The sequence below is a fragment of the Chanos chanos genome, chromosome 14 (genome assembly GCF_902362185.1).
Source record: "Chanos chanos chromosome 14, fChaCha1.1, whole genome shotgun sequence".
In the NCBI taxonomy this organism is placed as follows: Eukaryota; Metazoa; Chordata; class Actinopteri; order Gonorynchiformes; family Chanidae; genus Chanos; species Chanos chanos.
Window position 1 is genome coordinate 21799298 of NC_044508.1, and position 23798 is coordinate 21823095.

A 23798-nucleotide genomic window follows, 5' to 3' on the forward strand; every position below is an offset into this window, starting at 1 on the left:
CGCGACACAAACGTCCCCTCCACCTCCCCAACTCGTTTTCAAACCGCTGCAGGTGCAGCCTGTTGAGCTCTCATTATGTCACTAATGTGACAAAACTCATTTTTCATTTCACAATTAACACTATCACACATGTACGTCATGAAATTATTATTCTATTTAAAGTCAGGCTGTATATTTTTGTTAGGGGTGTACCAGTACACATATTTGGTACAGGATATTCGGTGCGGTGCGCATTGTGATCTGAGTGAATATAGCCTAGCTTTAACTACGCATGTTACGTGCATAACTTTTTTATGCTCTGATGGTCAGTCAAGCGAAACGTCAGCGGATAAAATGATACTTGACACGATACAGTGTGCCCTTTCTTCTACATTTCTGTATGCAGAACTAAAATTAAAAACTCTGTTTCCACTGCGATTCCATGATGGAGCTGTAACTCAGTATGGCGACCGTAAAGCCAGAGCCTCAGGACCCTCCCGTATCCTTAAGGTCCTCTGTTTGGGAAGATTTCGGTTTTCCAGTGAACTACAGTAGCAATGGACAAAGGCAAATGGATAAGATGAGGGCAGGGTGCCAGCATTGTGAAACTGAAACAGAGTGGAGAGCAAACTGGAAATTATGGCCAGTTTGCCATTGTTTACAAGCTTGTGCAAGTTTATAAGTTTGCAAGTAAATTCATATTAAATGAAAGGAAATTTCATGTTTTTCATATCTTTTTTAACTGTACTGAAACCGTACCGAACTGTGACTTCAAAACCGAGGTACGTACCGAATCGTGACTTTGGCGTGCTGTCACACCCCTGGTATGTATGGTGTTTTTGGTTTCAAGGCTTTGTGATTATTTGGATGTTTCTAATCCTTTCGTCTCTTGTGCTCTTCTCTCAGTGGATCCCCATGCTTCAGAGTGGGCGTCTGAGAACAGGGCATTTCTGCCTGCCTGTGTCTCTGGAGAAACCCCCGCAGTCTTACTCTGTCCTCTCCCCGGATGTAAGACCGCCTGTCTCTCCCTCACATACTCTCACAGTTCAGCAAGGGAGTCAAATTTAACGCAACAGTCAATTCAATGAAAGTAACAAGCGTCATGCTGTTGTGTTGAGAAATGTTGCCCAGGTTGTCTATGTGTCAGCCTTACTACTCTCACAACAGAGACACTGAGTCACACCATCTCAGAGGATAGCACTGTAGTGTGCAGTGCAACACCAGTAAACATTTGATCTCTTCCAGCCGTGTGTAGCATTAAAGTTCCATCCAAGAGTAGATCATGTAGCTGATGATGGTAGGATAACTGTAGGCAGCTGTTCTGCAGCAGGGCTGGTGGCTCAGTTTTACTGTGTGAATGAAGACAGTCAAAAACAGCCTAATATAGTGTTTATTCATTTGAAACCTCTTGAATTTGACCAAATGCATAAGTGTGTTTAATTATAATTAATGTAATTCATTTTTGGAATTAATGAAGTGAATTTTTAAATTGTCTGACATCTGTTTTGGTTTGTCCTTCGGCAGGTTCCCCTGCCTGGTATGAGATGGGTTGATAACCATCGAGGAGTGTTCAGTGTGGAAGTTGTTGCTGTGTCCACCATTCACACACAGGTTCTGGATCATACTCTGTGTTCTGTAGGATAATGGGCAGCTCTCTCTCTCTCTCTCTCTCTCTCTCTCTCTCTCTCTCTCTCTCTGTCTCTCTCTCTCTCTCTCGCTCTCTCTCCCTCTCTCTCTCTCTCTCTCTCTCTCTCTCTCTCTCTCTCCCGTGTCTCTCTCTCTCTCTCAGTTCAGGGTTCATTTACGCCATTTATGTTATAGTACTGAGTGAGTGAGACGAATGCTAACAGATCTCTGTCTCTCTCAGGACCAGTACTTGGATAAGTTTTTTGCACTGGTTCATGCCTTGGACGAACATATGTTCCCAGTGCGAATTGGTGACATGCGGATAATGGAGAACAATCTGGAAGCAGAACTCAAATCCAGCATTGCTGCACTGACGTCCTCCCAGTTAGAACCAGTGGTGCGCTTCCTCCACCTTCTACTGGACAAACTGGTGCTGCTGGTGGTTCGGCCGCCTGTCATCGCAGGACAAATCGGTACTGTCTGTCTTCCTCCAGTCGAGACCCACAGTATTACTGTCTGTCTTTACCATACACAGTGTTACTCTTTCAGCTGCACTGGGCTGTCTGTCTTCCTCCAGTCGAGACCCACAGTGTTACTCTATCAGCTGCACTGGGCTGTCTGTCTTCCTCCAGTCGAGACCCACAGTGTTACTCTATCAGCTGCACTGGGCTGTCTGTCTTTACCATGCACAAAGTTTCCTCAGTAGCTGGGTGTTGAATTGTGGTGCTAACAGAGAGATTAATATATCAGACAGAAAGTAGACTATCTGCTATCTGAGTATATGTTTGCAGAGCAACATTAAATGGTCTGTTAAGGTATACATTAGATATACATTATTACTGTGCTCTGAAATGTATTTGAATAAGTTTAAATTTTGCTCTAATTCAAGCTGTTGGAGGAAAACCATTTATTCTGAAGTCTGTGTTCTGTTAATGTGATGGTGTTAGTGAATTTAGGCCAGGCCTCGTTCGAAGTGATGGCGTCTATAGTGAATCGCCTGCACAAGTGTCTGGACAGCACTCAGGATGTTCATGGACGCAACAGTCTGCTTTCCTCGTACATCCACTATGTCTTCCGTCTTCCTAACACGGACCCAAACTCCCCCTCACCTGGTACGGAATACCCCTTCTCTCTCTGTTATACATAGAACCCTGCTTGATATTTTTCTAAAACATTTTCATCTGATGTCAAGTTAGATGTCACATTCTAGGATAGGCAACATTCAGATATGTTTTTAATCTGAGACTGTAGATTTTGTAATCTGAAACCTTAGATTACCCTGTTTCTATTTGTTAATCTCCTTAGATAATCTGTTTGGGATCTGTCAACATTGGCTGGTTAGGTAGTAGCCATGGTCACTTTGTGTCTAGTAGTTGCCATGGTTAGTTTCGCTGATTTGTGGAATATCGGGATTTGTCACAGGTCCGGGGGGCTTAGGTGGGTCTGTTCACTATGCCACCATGGCCCGCTCAGCTGTTCGACCTGCCAGCCTCAATCTGAACCGCTCACGTAGCCTTAGCAACAGTAACCCAGATATCTCAGGCACACCCACCTCCCCTGATGATGAAGTTCGCTCCATCATCGGCAGTAAGGTAAGCTCCTGGGTTTGGGTGCATTGGTGATGGTGGGTCAGGGAGACTGGTACACATTTTACTCCTCTCACTGACAGACAGCACCCTTAACACTGTTTCCATCTCGCACGTGCACACACACACACAGACACACACACGCGCACACACACACACGCACACGCACGCGCGCACACACACGCGCACACGCGCACACACACACACAAAAGGTCGTTCGAGTAGGTTTTTCCATAGATTAGTAGTAGAAATTTCCATAAATTACAGTTTTATCTTGCACTTGAGTCATCAGTGTAAATGATGGCGCAAACCATCTTCAATAAGCATTTTACTTTCACTGGCAAACCTCCTCAATAAGCATTTTTGCTCACACATTGATTAGTACTCATCCTGCTAAGGCCTCCACTCACATGAATCACACCTGCAGTTTGCCATAGTCACAGAATTTGCTGACTAGACTCGTCAGCGTTTCTCAATGCAGTTACCTTTCAACCCTATAGGTCCTCATCAGGACAAACACTATCTGGAACATCTTATCTATAGAACCCCTCTGACAACAGCCTGCCAAAAACACTGAAACAGACCACATCGCCTGTTCTGCACATCCCATATTTACACACATTCTCTCATTCGGCTTTCACCATCAGATTATTGAAAGACAAGTCTGAAACAGTATTGAAATGTCATTTTGAATGGTCTCTGTCTTTGTCTTGGAGTAGATGGTGTACTCAATGTTGAAAGGGGCAGTTCACATAGTATTCATTTGTTAACGTTACTTTAAAGGAATACTACAGAAGAAGCTTTATTATGGTCCTCCACGTACACTGCTTCAATATATATGTATCATTTATATTTTAGCCATCGGACAGCCACAGCCGCCAAGACTTTTGGTGACCAAGACTTTTCTCTCAGGTTACTGGCTCTTATTTGGACAGATATGACTGTTAGTGATGGCTATGACCTGATTATGTTGGCTTTTGAAAGGGTCTCCCTTTAAAGGAGTGATTTTGTTTGTTTTTTCTTGTTTTTTTTTTAGAACTTGGTTTAAATCATAAATTCACCGACACGAGAGACTAAGCCATGTATTACCTATTCTTATGATCTGCTCTCTACATGCCAATATATGTGTTTGCAGTGAAAGAATTTTAAACAACTGACTTCTGTTCGGCCTTTGCCTACCTGTCGTGCTGACCTGTGACCTTTCTCCTTATTCACTGTTCCCTTTGCTTGCTCGTTCCTGCCTGCGACCTTGTGACACCTTGCTGCCCCTCATACAGGGCCTAGATCGTTCCAACTCCTGGGTGCACAGTGTGGGGAGTAAGAGTGTCCCCTGGGACTCCAGCCCAGTCTCTGCCTCTGACACGGTGCAGGTGGTTCAACAGCTCCCTAAATGCCCTCTCCCCAAACAAACAACACCCACAGTCCCAAACCTCACCCACCCATGAAAACCTCACCCTCCACCTTCCGTGTCTGCCATCCTCCACTCAGCTCCAGTGGATCTCAACACCCCTTAATCCTCAGCAACGTATGTCAGTCGCTCCCCTCTTGGATGCCTAAACCTGCACTGCTGTGAAGACGTGGCTGTCATGTCTTTGACTGATTCGGCTTTTTTTTTGGCTTTTAAGATATATTTAAAGGCAGACTTCTTTGGTCTGTTTCAGCTCGAACACAGCCTGGAGTTCCTTCAGAAACCAGATGTTTTATCCTGAGTGCTGACCCAATGCAGCCCCAGCTCGAGTGAAGTTTGTGAGAACAGCTAGGGGTCAGGGGCCCACGGCTCTATAAAACTGTAGATTCGCGCCATCAAAAATGTCCAGAATGCATTGTGAGAGTTGTTGCTTTTCAGGTCTTTGAAGACAGAGTAGAAAAGGTCATTGAGTTGGGTCAAAGACGGCTGTGATCGTCGCTAAACCTTTGAACATATCTGTGCATTTGGTGATACTCAGTATTGTTTTACACTCGTTTTAGACCGGACAGCGTGTTTATTTATGTATGCACACTGCATTAAACCATAGCCCATATAGCCGCATTAAATCACAGATTGTGTTGCATTGGTTTTGATTTATCAGGGGCCTATATGAGGCAGCTGCTCTCGGATCTGCTGATGAGCTGTGAATTTAAGAGGGGAGCGGTTTACAGACTTTCCCATCTAACTTCCCATTCATCCCCATTCTTCCCAATGCCATTTCCTCTGTCACTAAGACCCCTTCTCTTTTCTCCTTTTCACTGTGAAAAAAAACATGGTATGGCCACACACCACAACACTAACCTTACCCAGTGCTGGCCATGCCATGGAATGCTGTGTGTTTGTGTGTGTGTGTTTTGGCCACGTATGCCATATGGGGGTGTGCGATATATATCGTCTACGATAATATCTTAATTGTTGTTTTAACAGTGTGCAAGCTTTCATCATTGAGTATGTCACTCACTTTGCAAAAACACGTCAAAAACATGTCTCGAGAGTCCGCGCATTCACCGCGTCATGTAGCCTAGTAGGATATAGACTACTGCGCGTGTGCATAGGGAGTGCATGCATTCACCGCGTCATGTAGCCTAGTAGGATATAGACTACTGCGCGTGTGCATAGGGAGTGCATGCATTCACCGCGTCATGTAGCCTAGTAGGATATAGACTACTGCGCGTGTGCATAGGGAGTCCGCGCATTCACCGCGTCATGTAGCCTAGTAGGATATAGACTACTGCGCGTGTGCATAGGGAGTCCGCGCATTCACCGCGTCATGTAGCCTAGTAGGATATAGACTACTGCGCGTGTGCATAGGGAGTGCATGCATTCACCGCGTCATGTAGCCTAGTAGGATATAGACTACTGCGCGTGTGCATAGGGAGTGCATGCATTCACCGCGTCATGTAGCCTAGTAGGATATAGACTACTGCGCGTGTGCATAGGGAGTCCGCGCATTCACCGCGTCATATAGCCTAGTAGGATATAGACTACTGCGCGTGTGCATAGGGAGTCCGCGCATTCACCGCGTCATGTAGCCTAGTAGGATATAGACTACTGCGCGTGTGCATAGGGAGTGCATGCATTCACCGCGTCATGTAGCCTAGTAGGATATAGACTACTGCACGTGACATTGCATGCAGTGTGCTGGTATAGGGGTTAAGCTAGCGTAGCTGCCTAAAACTGCATGACTGAAGTTAAAGATGAGTGAACAAACAGCGTCAGGAGACAAAATAGAGACACCACCAGCCTTGCAATCTACGCCGTTAGATTTAATTGCTGGATCATCCTCACTGCATGGAGGTGGTTTGGCTGGATCATCCTCACTCACATGGAGGTGGTTTGGCTTTGAAAAGACTGATGTTGTTGCTCAAAAGACGGCAATCTGCAAACTATGTTTGAAATCGGTTGCCGTTAAAGACAGCTCGACAGTAAATAAGATCTGTTGTCCCTGAATATGTTGTTTCCATTAATAACATTATTAAGCAACAGTTAATATCCTACTGACAAGAATGAGCCAGTACAAGATACGACTTTTACAATCGCTTTTTTGAAGGATGCAAAATATTGTCTACTTATTGTTATCGAGAAAGTCCCAGAAAATATCGAGATATCATTTTTTGTCAGTATCGCACACCCCTAATGCCATATGATCGCCAGTGTCTAATTCACCCGTGCTCCATCAATGTGAAGTTATTGTTTGAGAGTAATGATGCTTTTTAATTTTTGTCTAAGTTTGTTTAATGTAGCGGCTTTCCTGGTTTCAGTTCAACCACTAATTGCACTGATTCTGAGAGAGGCCATGATATACGAATGAACATGTGAAGTTACCTGTTAGCAGAGATCTCCAAAGATGAGAAGTTGTAATAAAAATGACAGCTTTATATGGCTGGATCCACTCACCTCCACCATACTGGGTGTATGTTTAGACTGTGGCGGTGTGTGTATTTACTCAGGCGGTGTAGACAGGTTTACTCAGGCTGTGTAGACAGGTTTACTCAGGCTTTGTGGAGATATATTTGAGACTCTCATCTCTATGCATGTTTATTAATTGGCACTGTAAAGGTGGACTTTCTGAGACTGTATGTGTGTGTGTATGTGTGTTTTAAACACTGCTGGTGTGTGTGTGTGTGTGTGTGTGTGTGTGTGTGTGTGTTGGATTTAGACTGTTATTTGTTGGTTTATTCAGACTGTTTAGGTGTGTGTGTGTATTTTAGACTCTGTAGGTTTGTGTATGAATTGGGACTGTGCAGGTATATCTGAGTGAGTATTTAACAGGAATACATGGTGTGTTTTGTCCACATCTTCCTTTTTTTATGTGTGTGTGTGTGTGTGTGTGTGTGTGTGTGTGTGTGTGTGTGTCCGGCCTGAGGATGGCACCACACACTCTCCGTCCTCCTCACTAATGTATTTCTGTATTGTCATCCTTCCATCCATCTCCATCCATAGGCCATGGAGCGAGGTGGCAGTCGCATGTCATCGCACACTGAGAGCACCAGTTTCTTGCAAACTTTAACAGGACGGTTACCAACCAAAAAGGTAGAGACATGCCTTGGAGGGGAGGAGCCAAGCCCCCCTTGCCACACCCATGCCTTTCTGTCTGTGGATGTGTGTACTCTGGATGATTTGCTTTGGTGTTTTTTATGTTGCTGGATGCCTGTCTTGCCTCTCTCTGTGTATGCACTAATTGTGTAATGAAGGAATGATTTAACATGTGTGTGTGTGTGTGTGTGTGTGTGTGTGCGCGTCTGTGTGTGTGTGTGTGTGTGTGTGTGTGTGTTTGTTTGTTTGTTTGTTTGTTTGTTTGTGAGGGCAGCTTGTTCCTCTTTGCCTGTGTGTGAGAGAAGCTGTGTGTATGGGAATGGTGTCATGTTTTCAGTATTTATGTTATCAGTTTTTTAATGAATTCTCCACTTTCATGCAGAGCTCCACACTTACAGCTGGCTAAAGGACTGTCCAAATATCTGAGGACTCCATCTTCTAAAAATATGTCTTTTCCTGTGGTAGAACCCAGACATGATACTCTGTGTTGACTCCCGGAGTTTTTAAGTTGTGTTTTGTGTTGTTTAAAGAACAGTTGTGTGTGTTACTGAGTGAGTGTCTGGTTGTGTTCTTGTGTTCCTCAGCTGTTCCATGAGGAGCTGGCCCTGCAGTGGGTGGTAAGCAGTGGGAGTGTGAGGGAAGGTGCTCTGCAGCAGGCCTGGTTCTTCTTTGAACTCATGGTGAGAGGAACTTCCATAATACTCAGAAAATATTCAATACCCATCCCTCATAACATGTGCAGTGAGAGTTCCAGTTGACGTAATTGTCTTTGTAGGAGTACAGTTACTAGAGCTTCGAGTTAAAGCGTCGTTTGTTTCGGAGGTCTTTTAGGAAGAACCACAGACATAGGCATGGGCAACTCACACAAGTCACAAAACTTATGAGTGAGAAATAAAAGACTTCAAGTCAACATTTTGCTTACTCTGTCCCCTGTCAGGTTAAAAGTATAGTTCACCATCTTTACTTTACCGACCGACTGGACTCTCCCAGGAAAAACCGTTTTCCAGAGCGTTTCATGGATGATATCAGCGCTCTGGTCAGCACCATAGCAGGTGACATTGTGTCCCGCTTCCAGAAGGTGAGACTCATACCCTTAGCCCATAGACATCTCTCTCCCAGTTTGACTAGCCCATAGACATCTCTCTCCCAGTTTGACTAAAATACCCCATATTTTATTGATATGTTTTTGGAAATCTGCTCTGCTGCTGATTGATCAGTTTGATGTAAATGAGAGTGTAGTACTTCTGTATTCATGTTGCTTGGTCAGTTTGATGAGAGTGCAGTACTGATGTTGATTGGTCAGTTTGATGTAAATGAGAGAGTAGAACTGTTACAACAACAACAACAACAACAATAATAATAATAATAATATGAGTTTATTTAGAGCCCGGAATCACTATTTATGGTCTCACAGGGCTTTACATGTCCATTGCAAAGTCACATCAAAATTATGTTATCCATAGGTTTGAGAAAATAGATAAGTCTTTAGTCTGGTTTTAAAGGTATGGAGAGAGTTTGCCTCCCTAACTTCTGTGGGTAAACCATTCTAGAGAAAGGGAGAGCGATAGGAAAAGGCCAGCGGACTTCTTTTTAACTCTTGGAATGACTAATAATCCAGAATCTTGAGAGCGCAGGGTGCGAGGTGGGTTATAGGGTGTAATTAAGTCAGATGGGTAGTCCGGCGCAAGCCCATGTAAAATTTTATATGTCAATAAGCGGACCTTAAAATCTGCCCTTGCATGAATTGGGAGCCAGTGAAGGGAAGCCAGGACAGGTGTAATGTGGTCAAACTTCCTTGCTCTGGTCAGGATTCTAGCAGCAGCAATCTGGACCAGCTGAAGACTATTGGTCCTAGAGGCAGGCAGGCCAGAGTAAAGAACATTGCAGTAATCGAGGCGAGACGTGACGAATGCGTGAACAATGGTTTCTGCATCAGCCATACTTAGGAAGGGCCTAATTTTAGTGATATTACGGAGGTGATAAAAGGCAGTTTTGGTTGTGTTTTTGATATGAGTGACTAGCGAGAGACTAGAGTCAAAAATCACACCAAGGTTTTTAGCTGTAGAGTTTTAAGAGATGATACAGTTGTCAAAATTTAGGGTAAGATCACTAAAAAGATGCTTATGTAGGGGGATCACTGACCAACATTTCAGTCTTGCCTGCGTTAAGCATCAGGACATTTGAAGACATTCAACCTTTAATAGCACAAAGATGGGCCTCTAGGTTAGCCTATTCAGAGCGGTCATTGTGCTAGATAGGTAAGAAAATCTGAGTATCGTCAGCATAACAATGGAAGTTACTCTAGTAAGTCTGGTTTCAGTAGAGTGAAAACACCTGAAGCATGACATGTTTCAAACAGGACACATGGGCTATCAGCTGAGCTGAGCAGCTATAATTTTTTCAAGATCGGCCTATAATTATTTAAGGCTTCAGGGCTTAAGGTTTGTTTTGTTAGGTAAAGGGCATCTAGAGAGAGAGGGTTAAATTGAGTTAGAGGGTGTACATCCTGACTAATCTCAGGCGCATTGATGAAGAGTGTGCAGGGAGTCTGATGTGATAAACTATTTTGAACTGCAAACGATTTTGAATATCACCATGACTTGAGTCTATTTTTTGCGAGAAAAATTCAACAAAATCGTTTGCAGTAAAAGGGCTAGATTGAGGGGACTGATTCTGGGTAAGTTTAGGTACTGTATCAGAAAGGAGCCTGGGGTTATTTTTGTTAAGATTAATGACTTTTGAGTAATACGCGGATTTGGCTGTGTAGAGAGCGCGTTTATAATCTATCAGGCTGTCGTGGCATGCGAGGCAGATGTAAATGAGAGAGTATTACTGCTGTAGTCGTGCTGATTGGTCAGTTTGATGTAAATGAGAGAGTATTACTGCTGTAATCGTGCTGATTGGTCAGTTTGATGTAAATGAGAGAGTATTACTGCTGTAATCGTGATGATTGGTCAATTTGATGTAAATGAGAGAGTATTACTGCTGTAATCGTGTTGAGTGGTCAGTTTGGTGTAAATGAGAGTATTACGGCTGTAATCAAAAACCTCTCTGTCTCTATCTGCTTATCCTTTTCACCCTGTCAGGATCTGGAATTGGTTGAGAGACTCAACACCAGTTTGGCGTTCTTCCTCAACGACCTGCTCTCGGTCATGGATCGAGGCTTCGTCTTCACTCTCATCAAAACCTACTGGAAACAGGTAGTAATGCCATTAAATTTTACTGGAAATAGATACAAATGCCATTAAAACTCACTGGTAACAGGTAGAGCTGACAGTAAATCCAAGAACCATTAGAACTTCCTGGAAAATGGTACAGAGATAATACAAGATCCAAATACCATTAAAACTTATTGGAAATGGGAACAGAGTGGACACTAGATTGAAACGCCAAATACAAACAGAGTTGGTACAAGTCCAGAATATCAGTAAAGGTGATTACTCAGACTGGCCTTAAGGAGACTCACATTTAGCTGTGAGTGAGGCTGAATGAGTGGGCCTAAACCATGTTATGATAATGACACACTTATTTAGAGCAAAGTTAATCAAACCTATGAAATGGCTAACTTGACATCATGAATCATATATTAAATATGTGTCTCTACATTATGAACAGAAACTGTTTCTTTGCATAACAAGAAACGCTAAATCCCCTCATGTTTTTAATGCTCTGTCATTTTAAACAGCAGTTTTCAATGACACACGCACGTCGTGTTACTGTGACACTGGTAGTAACGTTACGATTAGTTGAAATAATGCTTAGTTTTTAAATGACGCGTAAGATAACAAGATACCATAATTCCATTATCGCTTTGATTGTTAAAGTGATTTACAATCAATGACACATGTTTGCATGCAGTGCATTCGTAATGCCTTGCTGTAAAACTCGCTATGCGATGTATGTCCAGGAGAAGAATATACTCGTTTATAAAGTCCATGCACATTAATTAAATAAGAGTTTCAGTCCTAGACAGAGTTTGGAAATTGTAGCCAAAGAAACTTTAATTTCTAGAGGGTAGGGTACAATACAAAGTAGGAAATATCACGATATGATTTTCTGACTTACGAAATGGGTCATAATATTACTGGATCACGATATACCGGATTTCAATTTATTGTCCCATCCCTACCATTTTGGTTGTAATAATGAGGGAGTAGGAGAATTTGAAAGTTGTAGTATTCCATTGTTCAAAACATAAATCCATGTTGCTAAGAAAAATAAGCATTATTTTTGAACAAACTTCTCAAAAAAGACCTCTGCGCCCCCTTAAAAATAAATATGCAATGTGACCATTTCTGCTGTGGGTGCACCATTGGTGCACCTTTCATCTTTAAGGGGGCGATGGAGTCTTTTCATATCTATATATGATAACACTTTGTGTCTTCTCTTAGTTGCTTTTAACAGTGGTGTGTCTCCCTTCTCTCAGGTGTCCTCGAAACTCTACGCCCTGCAGAACCCCATGCTCCTGTCTCTGCGTTTGGACTTCCTGCGGATTGTGTGTAGTCATGAACACTACGTCACCCTGAATCTGCCCTGCAGTCTGCTCACACCCCCTGCCTCCCCATCTCCATCCATCTCCTCCGCTACATCACAGGTCAGACGACTGGCCCACACACTGCTCACACTAATCATATAGGTTTTACCCAGAGTTTCGAGCACATTTTAATATTTCTAACAGGGCTGTAGCCGACTCAGAATTTGGTCAGTGGAACCGGATTTGGCTGTTCAATATAAAGACTCGACTATTCAGTCCTTTTTCTTTCATTATAGACCATCTGGCAATCAGAAAATCCATTGGCATGAGTTTCACTGATGATTGTGACCCCGTTAACATAGTCAAATGCAACAGAGTCATGGGGACATATTTCTGAGCATTTAAAAATCAATAAAAGACAGCTGCATATGATGCAAAATTTGAATTGGCGTCTATTTGAATTGCCGACATATACCATATGGATTTGTTGGAATAATGGGACAGGCAGCACACATCTATTTCTGTTTAAATCAAGCTCTTATAGCCTTGTTTTTAAATTTCACTTTAAACATTAAAAACAATGTGTAAATAAATAAACAAATGAAACAGTTTAAAATAGATTCATGGCATTGCCCACTATGAAATAACTAACCATGTTCAATGCTGTTGAATTGCATTTAACTTTGTACTTTTTTATTTTTATGGTATACAATTAAAAGCGATTGCCTTTTGGCTGTGAGTTTTTGATTTTTTTTTTTTTTTTCTTGTGCGGATTGTATTTTTCTTTTTGATGGACGAACACGGGACAGCTGTCGTTTCTTCTATTGGACTTAAAGACTCTTTAGGACATTCTGCGATGGACTTAATGAATTGTTTCGTTTTACACAGACTGTTAGTTTAATTTTGGACTTAAAGACTCTTTAGGACATTCTGCGATGGACTTAATGAATTGTTTCGTTTTACACAGACTGTTAGTTTAATTTTGGGATCACCAAAAGGGGGATTTAAGGGTTCGTGGGTGTATTTTTTCCTGTGATTACTAAATTCATTTCTTTAAAACACAGCGCTCTGTGCGTTTTGTTGCTTACCTGTTGTGCGTACCTTTGATTACGAACGAAGTCCAATCTGAAGTTTGTAATTATTGTGTGTTTGGGAAGTCCAACAAGACTTCTAACATTACTATTTCTATCTTTTGTCCTGTTAGTACAGATGGCGTTTATTGATCCCTTTCCATGTTTTCTATCAACCAAAAGAACCCCTTGTGCATTTTAACACAAACTTGATTTATCAAGTTAGCATATTACACCTTATTTATAATTCCTCACTGAAATGTTATCCCTGTGCATTTCTGTGAGTTTCTGTCTGTCTTATCCTGTTATTGTAATGCACACTGACTGACCACAAAAAACAACACCGCTCGACTTGAAGAATCTCAGTCGACTGACGGGTCTCTGACTGATGAACTGATGCGTTGACTTTCAGGGGGCAGCCCTAATTTCAGGGGGCAGCCCTAATTTCAGGGGGCAGCCCTAATTTCTAACTGTTCAACTGTCTTTTTCTCTTTCGTCAGAGTTCTGGGTTTTCCACTCATGTTCAGGACCAAAAGATTGCCAACATGTTTGAGCTGTCCCTGCCCTTCAGAGAGCAACATTACCTGGCTGGCTTGGTCTTGACCGAACTGGCTGTGATTCTGGATCCAGAGACAGATGGCTCAGCGCACTGGTTCGTATCTAAATCCACTGCCATCATCCACTGTTCCCAGTAGATCTGCACCATACTGAGTGCATTGTGCTATGTTTAGAGTCAGAATGTTATCATAGTGCTATGTTTAGAGTCAGAATGTTATCATAGTGCTATGTTTAGAGATGTTAAACGTAATTTGAATCTGTAATTTTTTCCCCAGAGCTCAAATGCACAGATCTCAGAACAGCTTCGACTAATGTAGTCTTCCTGACAGGACAAATACATAGATCTCAGAACAGCTACAGCTTACATAGACAGACAGTTTGCTTAAGCATAACTGAAATGTTTTGGTGTGCTACTTTTGAAAGCGGAAGTCTATTCTAATGTTACATATCATGTTATACTCCATTGTCAGATGGCGTAACGCAGTTGTCCTTAGTATCACTTCTCTGTGATAATGCATCTATGCGATCTTACCCCACAGTCATGTGTGGACCTGAGACTCTCTCTCAGTTCATATTGTGTTGATGGGTCGTGGCCACATGTCCTGTGATGTTGTATCAGTGTTAGAGTGGCTTATAGAGATGAGTATATATATATATATATATATATATATATATATATATATATATATATATATATATTATTATAACAAGTGTGTGCTGCAGCAGTGTAACTGACATCATTGTTTATTCTGATTTTGGGCATCCAAAATTCATTTTCATGTTCTTGTGAGGTATGACCGATGTAGTTGCGGATTTGTGATGCAGGTGTGTGTCTGTGTCTCTGTAGGATGTTCGGTCTGCATAAAAAGGTTATCAGTGTGGTTCATAACCTTCTGTCCAGCCACGACTCCGACCCACGATACGCTGACCCTGAGGTCAAAGCTAGGGTTGCTATGCTCTACCTGCCTGTCATTGGCATTGTAATGGAAACTCTTCCCCAGCTACATGACTTCACAGGTGGGTCCATAATACCTTCTACAGCAAACAACACTCGCATATCCCAAGTGAGAGTGAATGACTGCGATATCTCCATAGTAAGAGTGAGTGTAATGGCTTGTGGAAGACATTTGCATGCATTTATCTTAGTTCTGTGATAACAGTCAGACCCACTGAATTATACTCTAATTATCTCTCTATGGGAGACTATATCACAATTATTCTGCAGACAGAAGCAGGGATTTTCATTTGCAAAGGTGTGTCTTACTCCTTCCTCCCCTGAGAATCAATGAATAATTCTGCCCACTGTAGCCTCTCAGATAGGTGTTAGCATGTTGTTACAATACCACAGACTAGGAGACCAGAAAAACAGTCTTTGAATAAAATTCAGACCGGATAGATGTGTACAGAGACAGTGTTTTGTGTTGTGGCATGAATATAAAACCTACACATTTATTTGTTTTGATTTGAGTTTTGATGTCTGCTTTCCAGAGTCTCACAATCAGTGGGGTCGTTCGGCAGGGTCGGGAGGAGAGGAGCAGGATGTTGAGGGCAACAGCATGATTAATCAAACTGTTGCTATGGCAATCGCGGGCACATCCATGCCCCAGATGTCTCGGCCAAGCAGTTTCCTGCTGAACCCTCAGGTAAAGTTCATCAGATGTCATGATCACTCAGTATGAGTTGTGTTTCTATTGTGTAGTCTTTAATTCAGGATTTTTAATTCAGGTTCACAAATCTAACATTTAAACACCTCTTTAATGGGTAATTTCATGTGTTAAATTGGCATATTTGCTCAGTGAATGTCCTCCTTGTCACTTGGCTTCTCTCTCTCTCTCTCTCTCTCTCTAGGCTGGTCGGCAGCACGCCTCTTTCAGTGCAGAGTCCAGTCGCAGTCTGCTGATCTGTCTGCTATGGGTCTTGAAGAATGCTGATGAGCTAATACTCCAGAAGTGGTTTACAGACCTGTCCGTCTCCCAGCTGAACCGTCTACTCGACCTGCTGTACCTCTGTGTGTCCTGCTTTGAGTACAAGGCTAGTACACACACTGCATCCAAGAGCAAAGCACATGCATTTATACACACACTGCATCCAAGAGCAAAGCACATGCATTAATACACACACTGCATCCAAGAGCAAAGCACATGCATTTATACACACACTGCATCCAAGGGCAAAGCACATGCATTAATACACACACTGCATCCAAGAGCAAAGCACATGCATTTATACTAGGGCTGCCCCTGACCAAGGATGTTCCCAGTCAGGGCTTGACACTTACTGTTTTCCCAAGGAGCACATGTTCTCCTTCGTTGAAAAATTTAGGAGCACATAAAGAACTTTCGGGGCACAATTTAAATTTATCAAATAATGTTTTCCTTAATAAAGGGATACAAGGAGAGATTTACAAGCAAAATGACTTAATTTATTTGAATACAAACAGTGCACTAGGTTTTTAATTATTTCTGCTTCACACTGTATTTATTTAATAATTATGTAATTACTTATTCTTTGAACAGCTTTAAACTGTATAAACAGTATGAACACCTCTGAAATAATAAAGTAGTTCTTAGTTCTAAACGGCAAAAAAGTCTGCTCAGTCCGTTTAGGCCCCAGTCAAAGTTCCCCCTTGCCACATGAAATTATGATGGGGTTGGCCTCAGCACAGAGAGCAAAGCATAAAATTAGTGATGTGGAGATGACACTTGGGCTGTGTCCGAAATGGCATACTACATACTACTCGCATACTGATCTTGATGTAAAAATAGTAAGTAGTATGCAGTACATGAAAAATAAAAATTTTGCAGTACACGACAGTTACCCGGATGATGTACTACTCTGGCGAACATTTGCAGTGTACATTCAGAGCTCACTTCGTAGGGTACTGCATCCCATGAAGCAACGCTGTGATTTCCAACTGCCAAAAAATGTTAAAAACATGGCGGAGAGCGACAGAAACGGCTTAAACTTCAACTGCAGCTGCAGTTCCGAATATAAATGTATCAGTCACATATTTTGGTGTAATAAATCTTCATACGCTTCCTTATAGGGCTACTTTTGATAGATATTTGTGGTAGTCGTATGTCGTTCGATTTTAACAGAACCGATAGCCCAACCGATAGCGAACGTGTAGTACACTACACGAACGTTCTCAAAATTGCGTACCATACTGTATACTAGCGTGGGGAGTAGTGTGCAGTACACAGTGTATACTGGGCCAGTATGCAGTATGCAGTACACTAGTATGCCATTTCGGACACAGCCTTGGTCTTACCTTACGCAATGGTGAAGTATGGATGATACCGACGATATTTTAACGTTATTGTTACCAACATTTTACAGTTGCCTAAAATAGTAAGTTCAGTCAACAAAATGTTTTTTTCCTTACAAAAAATCTGCATTTTCAACGTAGTGTGGACGTAGCCCGAGTGGTCTTATTGTGTTTAGATATAGCGGCTGTTTTTTTGTAAATTCGTTGAAACCTGGACATCATTAGTTAGCCTAACCGATTTAAAAACTAAATTAGTCATATTTGTTTGTATCTGTTTTAACCCTATTTTTTTGTTTAGCGGCGTTAGTGTAGTAGCCTAGTCTGTGATATGACGGACTCAATGTTGGAGCCATCCTTGAGAACTCCGTCCACAACTCAGAGTTGTTGCACGTCTATTTCATCACAACGACATTAGGGAAAGAAAATTTGCACAGTAAATGACAACAATAAAGCAAACAGCCCTTTTCTGCTGTCGCTGTCCCTCCTCTTGTTTACCAAGGGCTCTATCTAACTGGAAACTGAGTGCAGGCGAGATTTAGCATCACGGGATTAACGAGTACTCAATGTTAATGTAGAAACTCGACAATTGATATAACTGCTGGAGTACTCGAATGCTTGAGTACTCTGTGCAACCCCTAGTATACACCATGGTAAAGCAGAGTGATTGTATCGGAGTGGCATCGACATCTGTCGGGTTCTCCCAGGCCGCAACAATTAGGCCCTTAATTATTTAGCATAATAGAATAATAACGTTTAGGGATGGGACGATATACTTATCTCATGATTCAGTTGGATATACGATATGAGGTTCGCGATTCCATGTCACCTCGATTCGATAGAGTCTAATAACAGTTCAGTGACAAAGTATGAATATTCAGAATTGAAATTTAATTTTAAGCCATGCAAAATACAAAATAAATTCTCATTTGAATGTTTTCTACTAGACAACACATAAAGAGATCAAAGTAACAACAGAAATAAAGATTGGAAATACAACAAAAATGTCGTAAATACAACAAATGGATGAATGAATACAACAAAAATCAAAAGTGTAAAATACAGGTGGTCCCCAACTTACCATGGTGCGAAAGCAATACACATTCAGTTGAAACTTTGAATTCGTATGCCAGCTTCGAATTTTGATTCTTTCCCGGGCTAGCGATATGCAGTACGACACTCTTGTGATGCTGGTCAGCGGCGGCAGCAGCGAGCCGCAGCTCCGAGACACCCAGGTGATCACGAGGGTAAACAACAATACTCTACAGTGTACTGTGTTGCCAGCGTTTCCGAGCGTGTTTAAGGTTGGCTAGGCTAAGCTATGATGTTAGGTAGGTTAGATGTACTGTATTAAATGCAGTTTCGACATACGATATTTTTGACTTGCAATGGGTTTATCAGGGCGTAACCCCATAGTAAGTTGAGGAGCACCTGTAAACAATCAATAATAGTTGTCTTACATTTAGGCTGGTCCAGTGGATGGAAACCAGTTTTTCGCCACTATCCACAAAGATAAAATTGTCCTGAAAAATATGAGCTTCCAAAGACCTCTGTTATAACACACTTGGCAGCTTTGGTTGTTTACAGTTCCGGTTGTAGGTCCTGTTGCATACAAAACAACGATTGTGCCCTCTGTTGTCTAACATGTGTAATTGTGACAGATCAAAGTAACAAATATCGCGATATCATTTTCTGAGTTACTAAATGGATTTTGATATTTTTGGATCGCGACATACCGAATTTCAATTTATTGTCTTATCCCTAATAATATTTGTTTCATTTTATTGTTGTAGCCTGTATGTTTAGTTTGCAAAGTTCACCCACGTGTGATTATTCCCCCCTCCCCCTGCTACTGCTGCTCTGCTTTCACATTACATTTTTTGGTGGTGAACCCTGGTCTGTTTACATCAGCACACATAAGGAACGTGCAATTCTTATTTACCGATGTCGCTAGGCAACGACGCAAGAGGGAGGCAAAATGTTTTCTTATTCATCTTTTGTTAATATGGTGTAAGCGCCAAAATAACCGTGTTTGCATTTCACTATGCCTTTTGCTTCCCGCTGTTTGAGAGTGATGTGAGATGCTTGGAACACTTTCTAAGTTTTGGCGTTTTTGTGATTACTTTACATTTGACTTCAGAGTTTCATCCGTCTAGATTTCAAATAAACAGGAGATCTGCTCCGTCGACCACGACTGTGCGACCGTTAAACAAATGACACAAATTGCACATCATCAACAGCGTTTACTTCCTGGTTTTGGACCGGGTAGCTTTCACACCAAATGCAAACCGCACTCGAGGTCAGGTGAACCGTACCCCAGACCCCTGTTTTCTGGAGGACTCGGGTACGGTGGCTGAAAGGCTATAGTGCAGAAACATCCTTACTAAAATACATTTTTGGATCACAGTGTTTGTGTTTTGTGTTTTATCGCTGTTTAAGGCTGCTTTCACACTTGGTCTGTTTTGCTTGTTCGTACCCGAGTGCGATTCTCCCCCCTCCCCTGCTGGTCTCCTTTCACATTACATTTCTTTTATTTACCAATGTCGCTAAGCAACGACGCAAAAGGGAGGCTAAATGGAAAGCCAAGTTATATTTGTTTTCTTTTTGTTATTATGGTGTCAGCACCAAATTAACTGTGTTTGGCCTTTTCACTATGCCATAAATGCATCCCGCTGTCTTAGAATGATGTGAGCTGCTCGGATACACGCATACCTTCATGGTGAATGAACAGTGTGGCTACTTGCAGTTATTTTCCGAATAATTTTTAGATCCGGCAAGCGTGAATTGCCACGTAACTGTTTTCTAGTCACTATTTTTAAGATTCTAAGCGTTTTTGAAAATTGCCTGTTAATTAATAAAACCAATTACACGCCATCAATAGCGTTTACTCCCTGGTTTTGAATCGAATAGCTTTCACACCAAATGCAAACCGCTCAAGTGGACCATACCCTGGACCCCCGTTTTCTGGAGGACTTGGGTACGGTCCCTTGGTGGACACTGGAGTTCGGAGAACAGCGTTCACACCAACAAAACGAACCCTACCAACGGCTGAAGCGGACCCGGGTCCACACCAAAAGCTCTAGTGTGAAAGCAGCCTGAAACATATGTCCGGTAGTTGTTCTGTATGGTCTGAATTCTGGAATATTAACGGCCATATTGACCATCAAAAAAAAAAAAAAAAGAAAAAGTCTAGCATAAACTCTGACATGTGTGTGCATCTGTGTTCTTCTTATTTGTTTGTTCTTACAATGGTTTACATGAAAAGTGTAAAAAGTGATGTATTGAATCAGTGTTAAGTTTATAAATACATGTTGCCTAAAGAGTTTCTTTATAAACCCTTTAGGCCTATTAATTAGATATGTCTTTGTGTTTTTGTGCATGCAGGGGAAGAAGGTGTTTGAGCGAATGAACAGTTTAACATTTAAGAAGTCCAAAGACATGAAAGCCAAACTTGAGGAAGCCATTCTGGGCAGTATTGGAGCCAGGCAGGAGATGGTCCGACGCAGCAGAGGACAACTGGGTGAGAAGTTGAGATGAGGCTTATGGATAAATGTGTGTGTGTATATATGTGTGTGTGTGTGTGTGTGTGTGTGTGTATATATATGTCCGTGTGTGTGTGTGTGTGTGTGTATATGCGCGTGTGTGTGTCTGTGCGTATATAAATAGAAAACATATACTTACAAACATATGTAAACAGAGAATATGTAAATGAAAACACATGTAATTACATAATAATACATATACAAACACACATAAGTAGAGAATAATGACATAAAGGATGAATACTTTATTCAAACTGAAAGCTGAAACAGTTTAACATGTGATGTAAAAATGGGACATGAGATCAGCCGCTTTATAAAGTACTATGTAGAAAGTTCAGACTGTCTGAAGTTCAGACTGGAGAAATGCTCTTTGGTATATACTGGTTTAGACAGAAACTGCAAGTGGAAAGTAATGCTGTTGGAAAGTGAGCCGTCAAAAACTGGTTATGTGATGTGTCTGTGTGAGATGATCCTCCCTTTCCTCTGTTTATCGCCCCTGTCCCCTCCCAGAGAGGAGCCCGTCGGGCAGTGCCTTTGGCAGCCAAGAGAACTTGCGCTGGAGAAAAGATATGACCCACTGGCGTCAGAACAGTGAAAAAATGGACAAGTACGGACAACCTTTCCTTTCTCTTTTTCACCAACTCTCTTCCTGCCTCTCTGTCTGTCTGTGTATTTCTGTCTGTCTGTCTGTGTATTTCTGTCTGTGTCAGTTTGTCTTCCTGGCTGTCTACATGTGAACGCTGAGGCGATGTGATACTCTTAGGCTGGATATGTTCTTTAAATCATTTCTGGTTTTCATCCTTTGTGTACTTTCCATCATTTTTACAATGTTTTAGGTCACTTTGTTTAAAGTGGTCCATTTCACCTTGTTTTTCTCATGTACATGTGTGTGCATATAGGGCCCAGAGATCTACCAGGTATTGTACATCTGACATGTTTTGCTGTTTTTAAGTCCCTGGCCCTTCTGAGAAATCCTCTAATTCACCCTATGCCCCTGTCTTGCCATCCTGTAACAGTGTCTGGACTGGGTGACCTGTCAGTGCTAACGAACATTTGTGATGTACATACAGAGTCTGCTTGGCTACTGATGAGAATTTTTCTGCTTGTTGGTTAGGGGAGAGAGAGGTGTCATGTGATTCTATTTGATCAGAAAATTGGACTATGAAATCCGTGAGACAAACTACGTGACCATAGACCAGGAGACAAACTATGTAATCATAGACCAGGAGACAAACTATGTAATCATAGACCAGGAGACCAACTACGTGACCATTGTAGGTGCCCGATTTTGCTAGCTCCCAGATTTTCCCCGGAATTACGAAATCTGGAAGTCCATTTAACACGCCAGAATAGTTTACAACACTGCCCAATTTGCATGCTGTTTTTACAACATTACATCATATTTCTACATCCCCTGCCTGATTTACAATATTTTATTACATCATATTTCATAATTATGCTAATGTTTATGCTATGCTATGCAAATATGATAAGCCTACAGAGAATACACTATGCTACGCTATGCTAAACTATGCTATGCTATGCTAATATGCTAAGCCTACAGAGAATCTCTGCACATTTGTATTGCAGTCTGGACTTCCGGACTTTCGTACTCCCGACAAAATCAGGCAGCTCACAAAATCGGCTGCGCGTGTGTGGTGCAGACTGGACTTCTGGATTTTGTAATTCCGGGTAAAATCTGGGAGCCAGCAAAATCGCGCAGACCAGGAGACAAACTGTGACCAAAGACCAGGAGACAAACTATGTAATCACAGACCAGGAGACAAACTGTGACCATAGACCAGGAGACAAACTGTGACCATAGACCAGGAGACAAACTATGTAATCACAGACCAGGAGACAAACTATGTAATCACAGACCAGGAGACAAACTATGTAATCACAGACCAGGAGACAAACTGTGACCATAGACCAGCAGACAAACTATGTAATCACAGACCAGGAGACAAACTATGTAATCACAGACCAGGAGACAAACTATGTAATCACAGACCAGGAGACAAACTATGTAATCACAGACCAGGAGACAAACTGTGACCATAGACCAGCAGACAAACTATGTAATCACAGACCAGGAGACAAACTATGTAATCACAGACCAGGAGACAAACTATGTAATCACAGACCAGGAGACAAACTATGTAATCACAGACCAGGAGACAAACTGTGACCATAGACCAGGAGACAAACTGTGACCATAGACCAGCAGACAAACTGTGACCATAGACCAGCAGACAAACTATGTAATCACAGACCAGGAGACAAACTGTGACCATAGACCAGGAGACAAACTATGTAATCACAGACCAGGAGACAAACTGTGACCATAGACCAGCAGACAAACTGTGACCATAGACCAGGAGACAAACTGTGACCATAGACCAGGAGACAAACTGTGACCATAGACCAGGAGACAAACTGTGACCATAGACCAGGAGACAAACTGTGACCATAGACCAGGAGACAAACTGTGACCATAGACCAGGAGACAAACTATGTAATCACAGACCAGGAGACAAACTGTGACCATAGACCAGGAGACAAACTGTGACCATAGACCAGGAGACAAACTGTGACCATAGACCAGCAGACAAACTATGTAATCACAGACCAGGAGACAAACTGTGACCATAGACCAGGAGACAAACTGTGACCATAGACCAGGAGACAAACTGTGACCATAGACCAGGAGACAAACTGTGACCATAGACCAGGAGACAAACTGTGACCATAGACCAGGAGACAAACTATGTAATCACAGACCAGGAGACAAACTGTGACCATAGACCAGGAGACAAACTGTGACCATAGACCAGGAGACAAACTGTGACCATAGACCAGCAGACAAACTATGTAATCACAGACCAGGAGACAAACTGTGACCATAGACCAGGAGACAAACTGTGACCATAGACCAGGAGACAAACTGTGACCATAGACCAGGAGACAAACTGTGACCATAGACCAGGAGACAAACTGTGACCATAGACCAGGAGACAAACTATGTAATCACAGACCAGGAGACAAACTGTGACCATAGACCAGGAGACAAACTGTGACCATAGACCAGGAGACAAACTGTGACCATAGACCAGGAGACAAACTGTGACCATAGACCAGGAGACAAACTGTGACCATAGACCAGGAGACAAACTGTGACCATAGACCAGGAG

At 42.1% G+C, this 23798-nt stretch overlaps 1 protein-coding gene across 4 annotated transcripts in view; it reads left to right on the top strand.

Moving 5' to 3' along the window:
• dock7 (dedicator of cytokinesis 7) overlaps positions 1-23798 on the top strand; it is a 75280-nt gene that overhangs the window by 33557 nt on the left and 17925 nt on the right. For 2 of the 4 annotated variants that reach the window (XM_030791687.1, XM_030791686.1), the window contains exons 19-35: positions 886-987; positions 1504-1590; positions 1847-2078; positions 2553-2717; positions 3028-3197; positions 4469-4561; positions 7603-7692; positions 8280-8375; positions 8633-8773; positions 10782-10895; positions 12122-12289; positions 13740-13891; positions 14645-14814; positions 15286-15440; positions 15646-15828; positions 20447-20582; positions 21115-21211. In XM_030791687.1, coding sequence (XP_030647547.1) covers positions 886-987; positions 1504-1590; positions 1847-2078; positions 2553-2717; positions 3028-3197; positions 4469-4561; positions 7603-7692; positions 8280-8375; positions 8633-8773; positions 10782-10895; positions 12122-12289; positions 13740-13891; positions 14645-14814; positions 15286-15440; positions 15646-15828; positions 20447-20582; positions 21115-21211 — 2351 coding nt within the window. The remainder of the gene's footprint in view (positions 1-885; positions 988-1503; positions 1591-1846; positions 2079-2552; positions 2718-3027; positions 3198-4468; positions 4562-7602; positions 7693-8279; positions 8376-8632; positions 8774-10781; positions 10896-12121; positions 12290-13739; positions 13892-14644; positions 14815-15285; positions 15441-15645; positions 15829-20446; positions 20583-21114; positions 21212-23798) is intronic. The other 2 variants (XM_030791689.1, XM_030791688.1) reach the window with 1 other exon arrangement.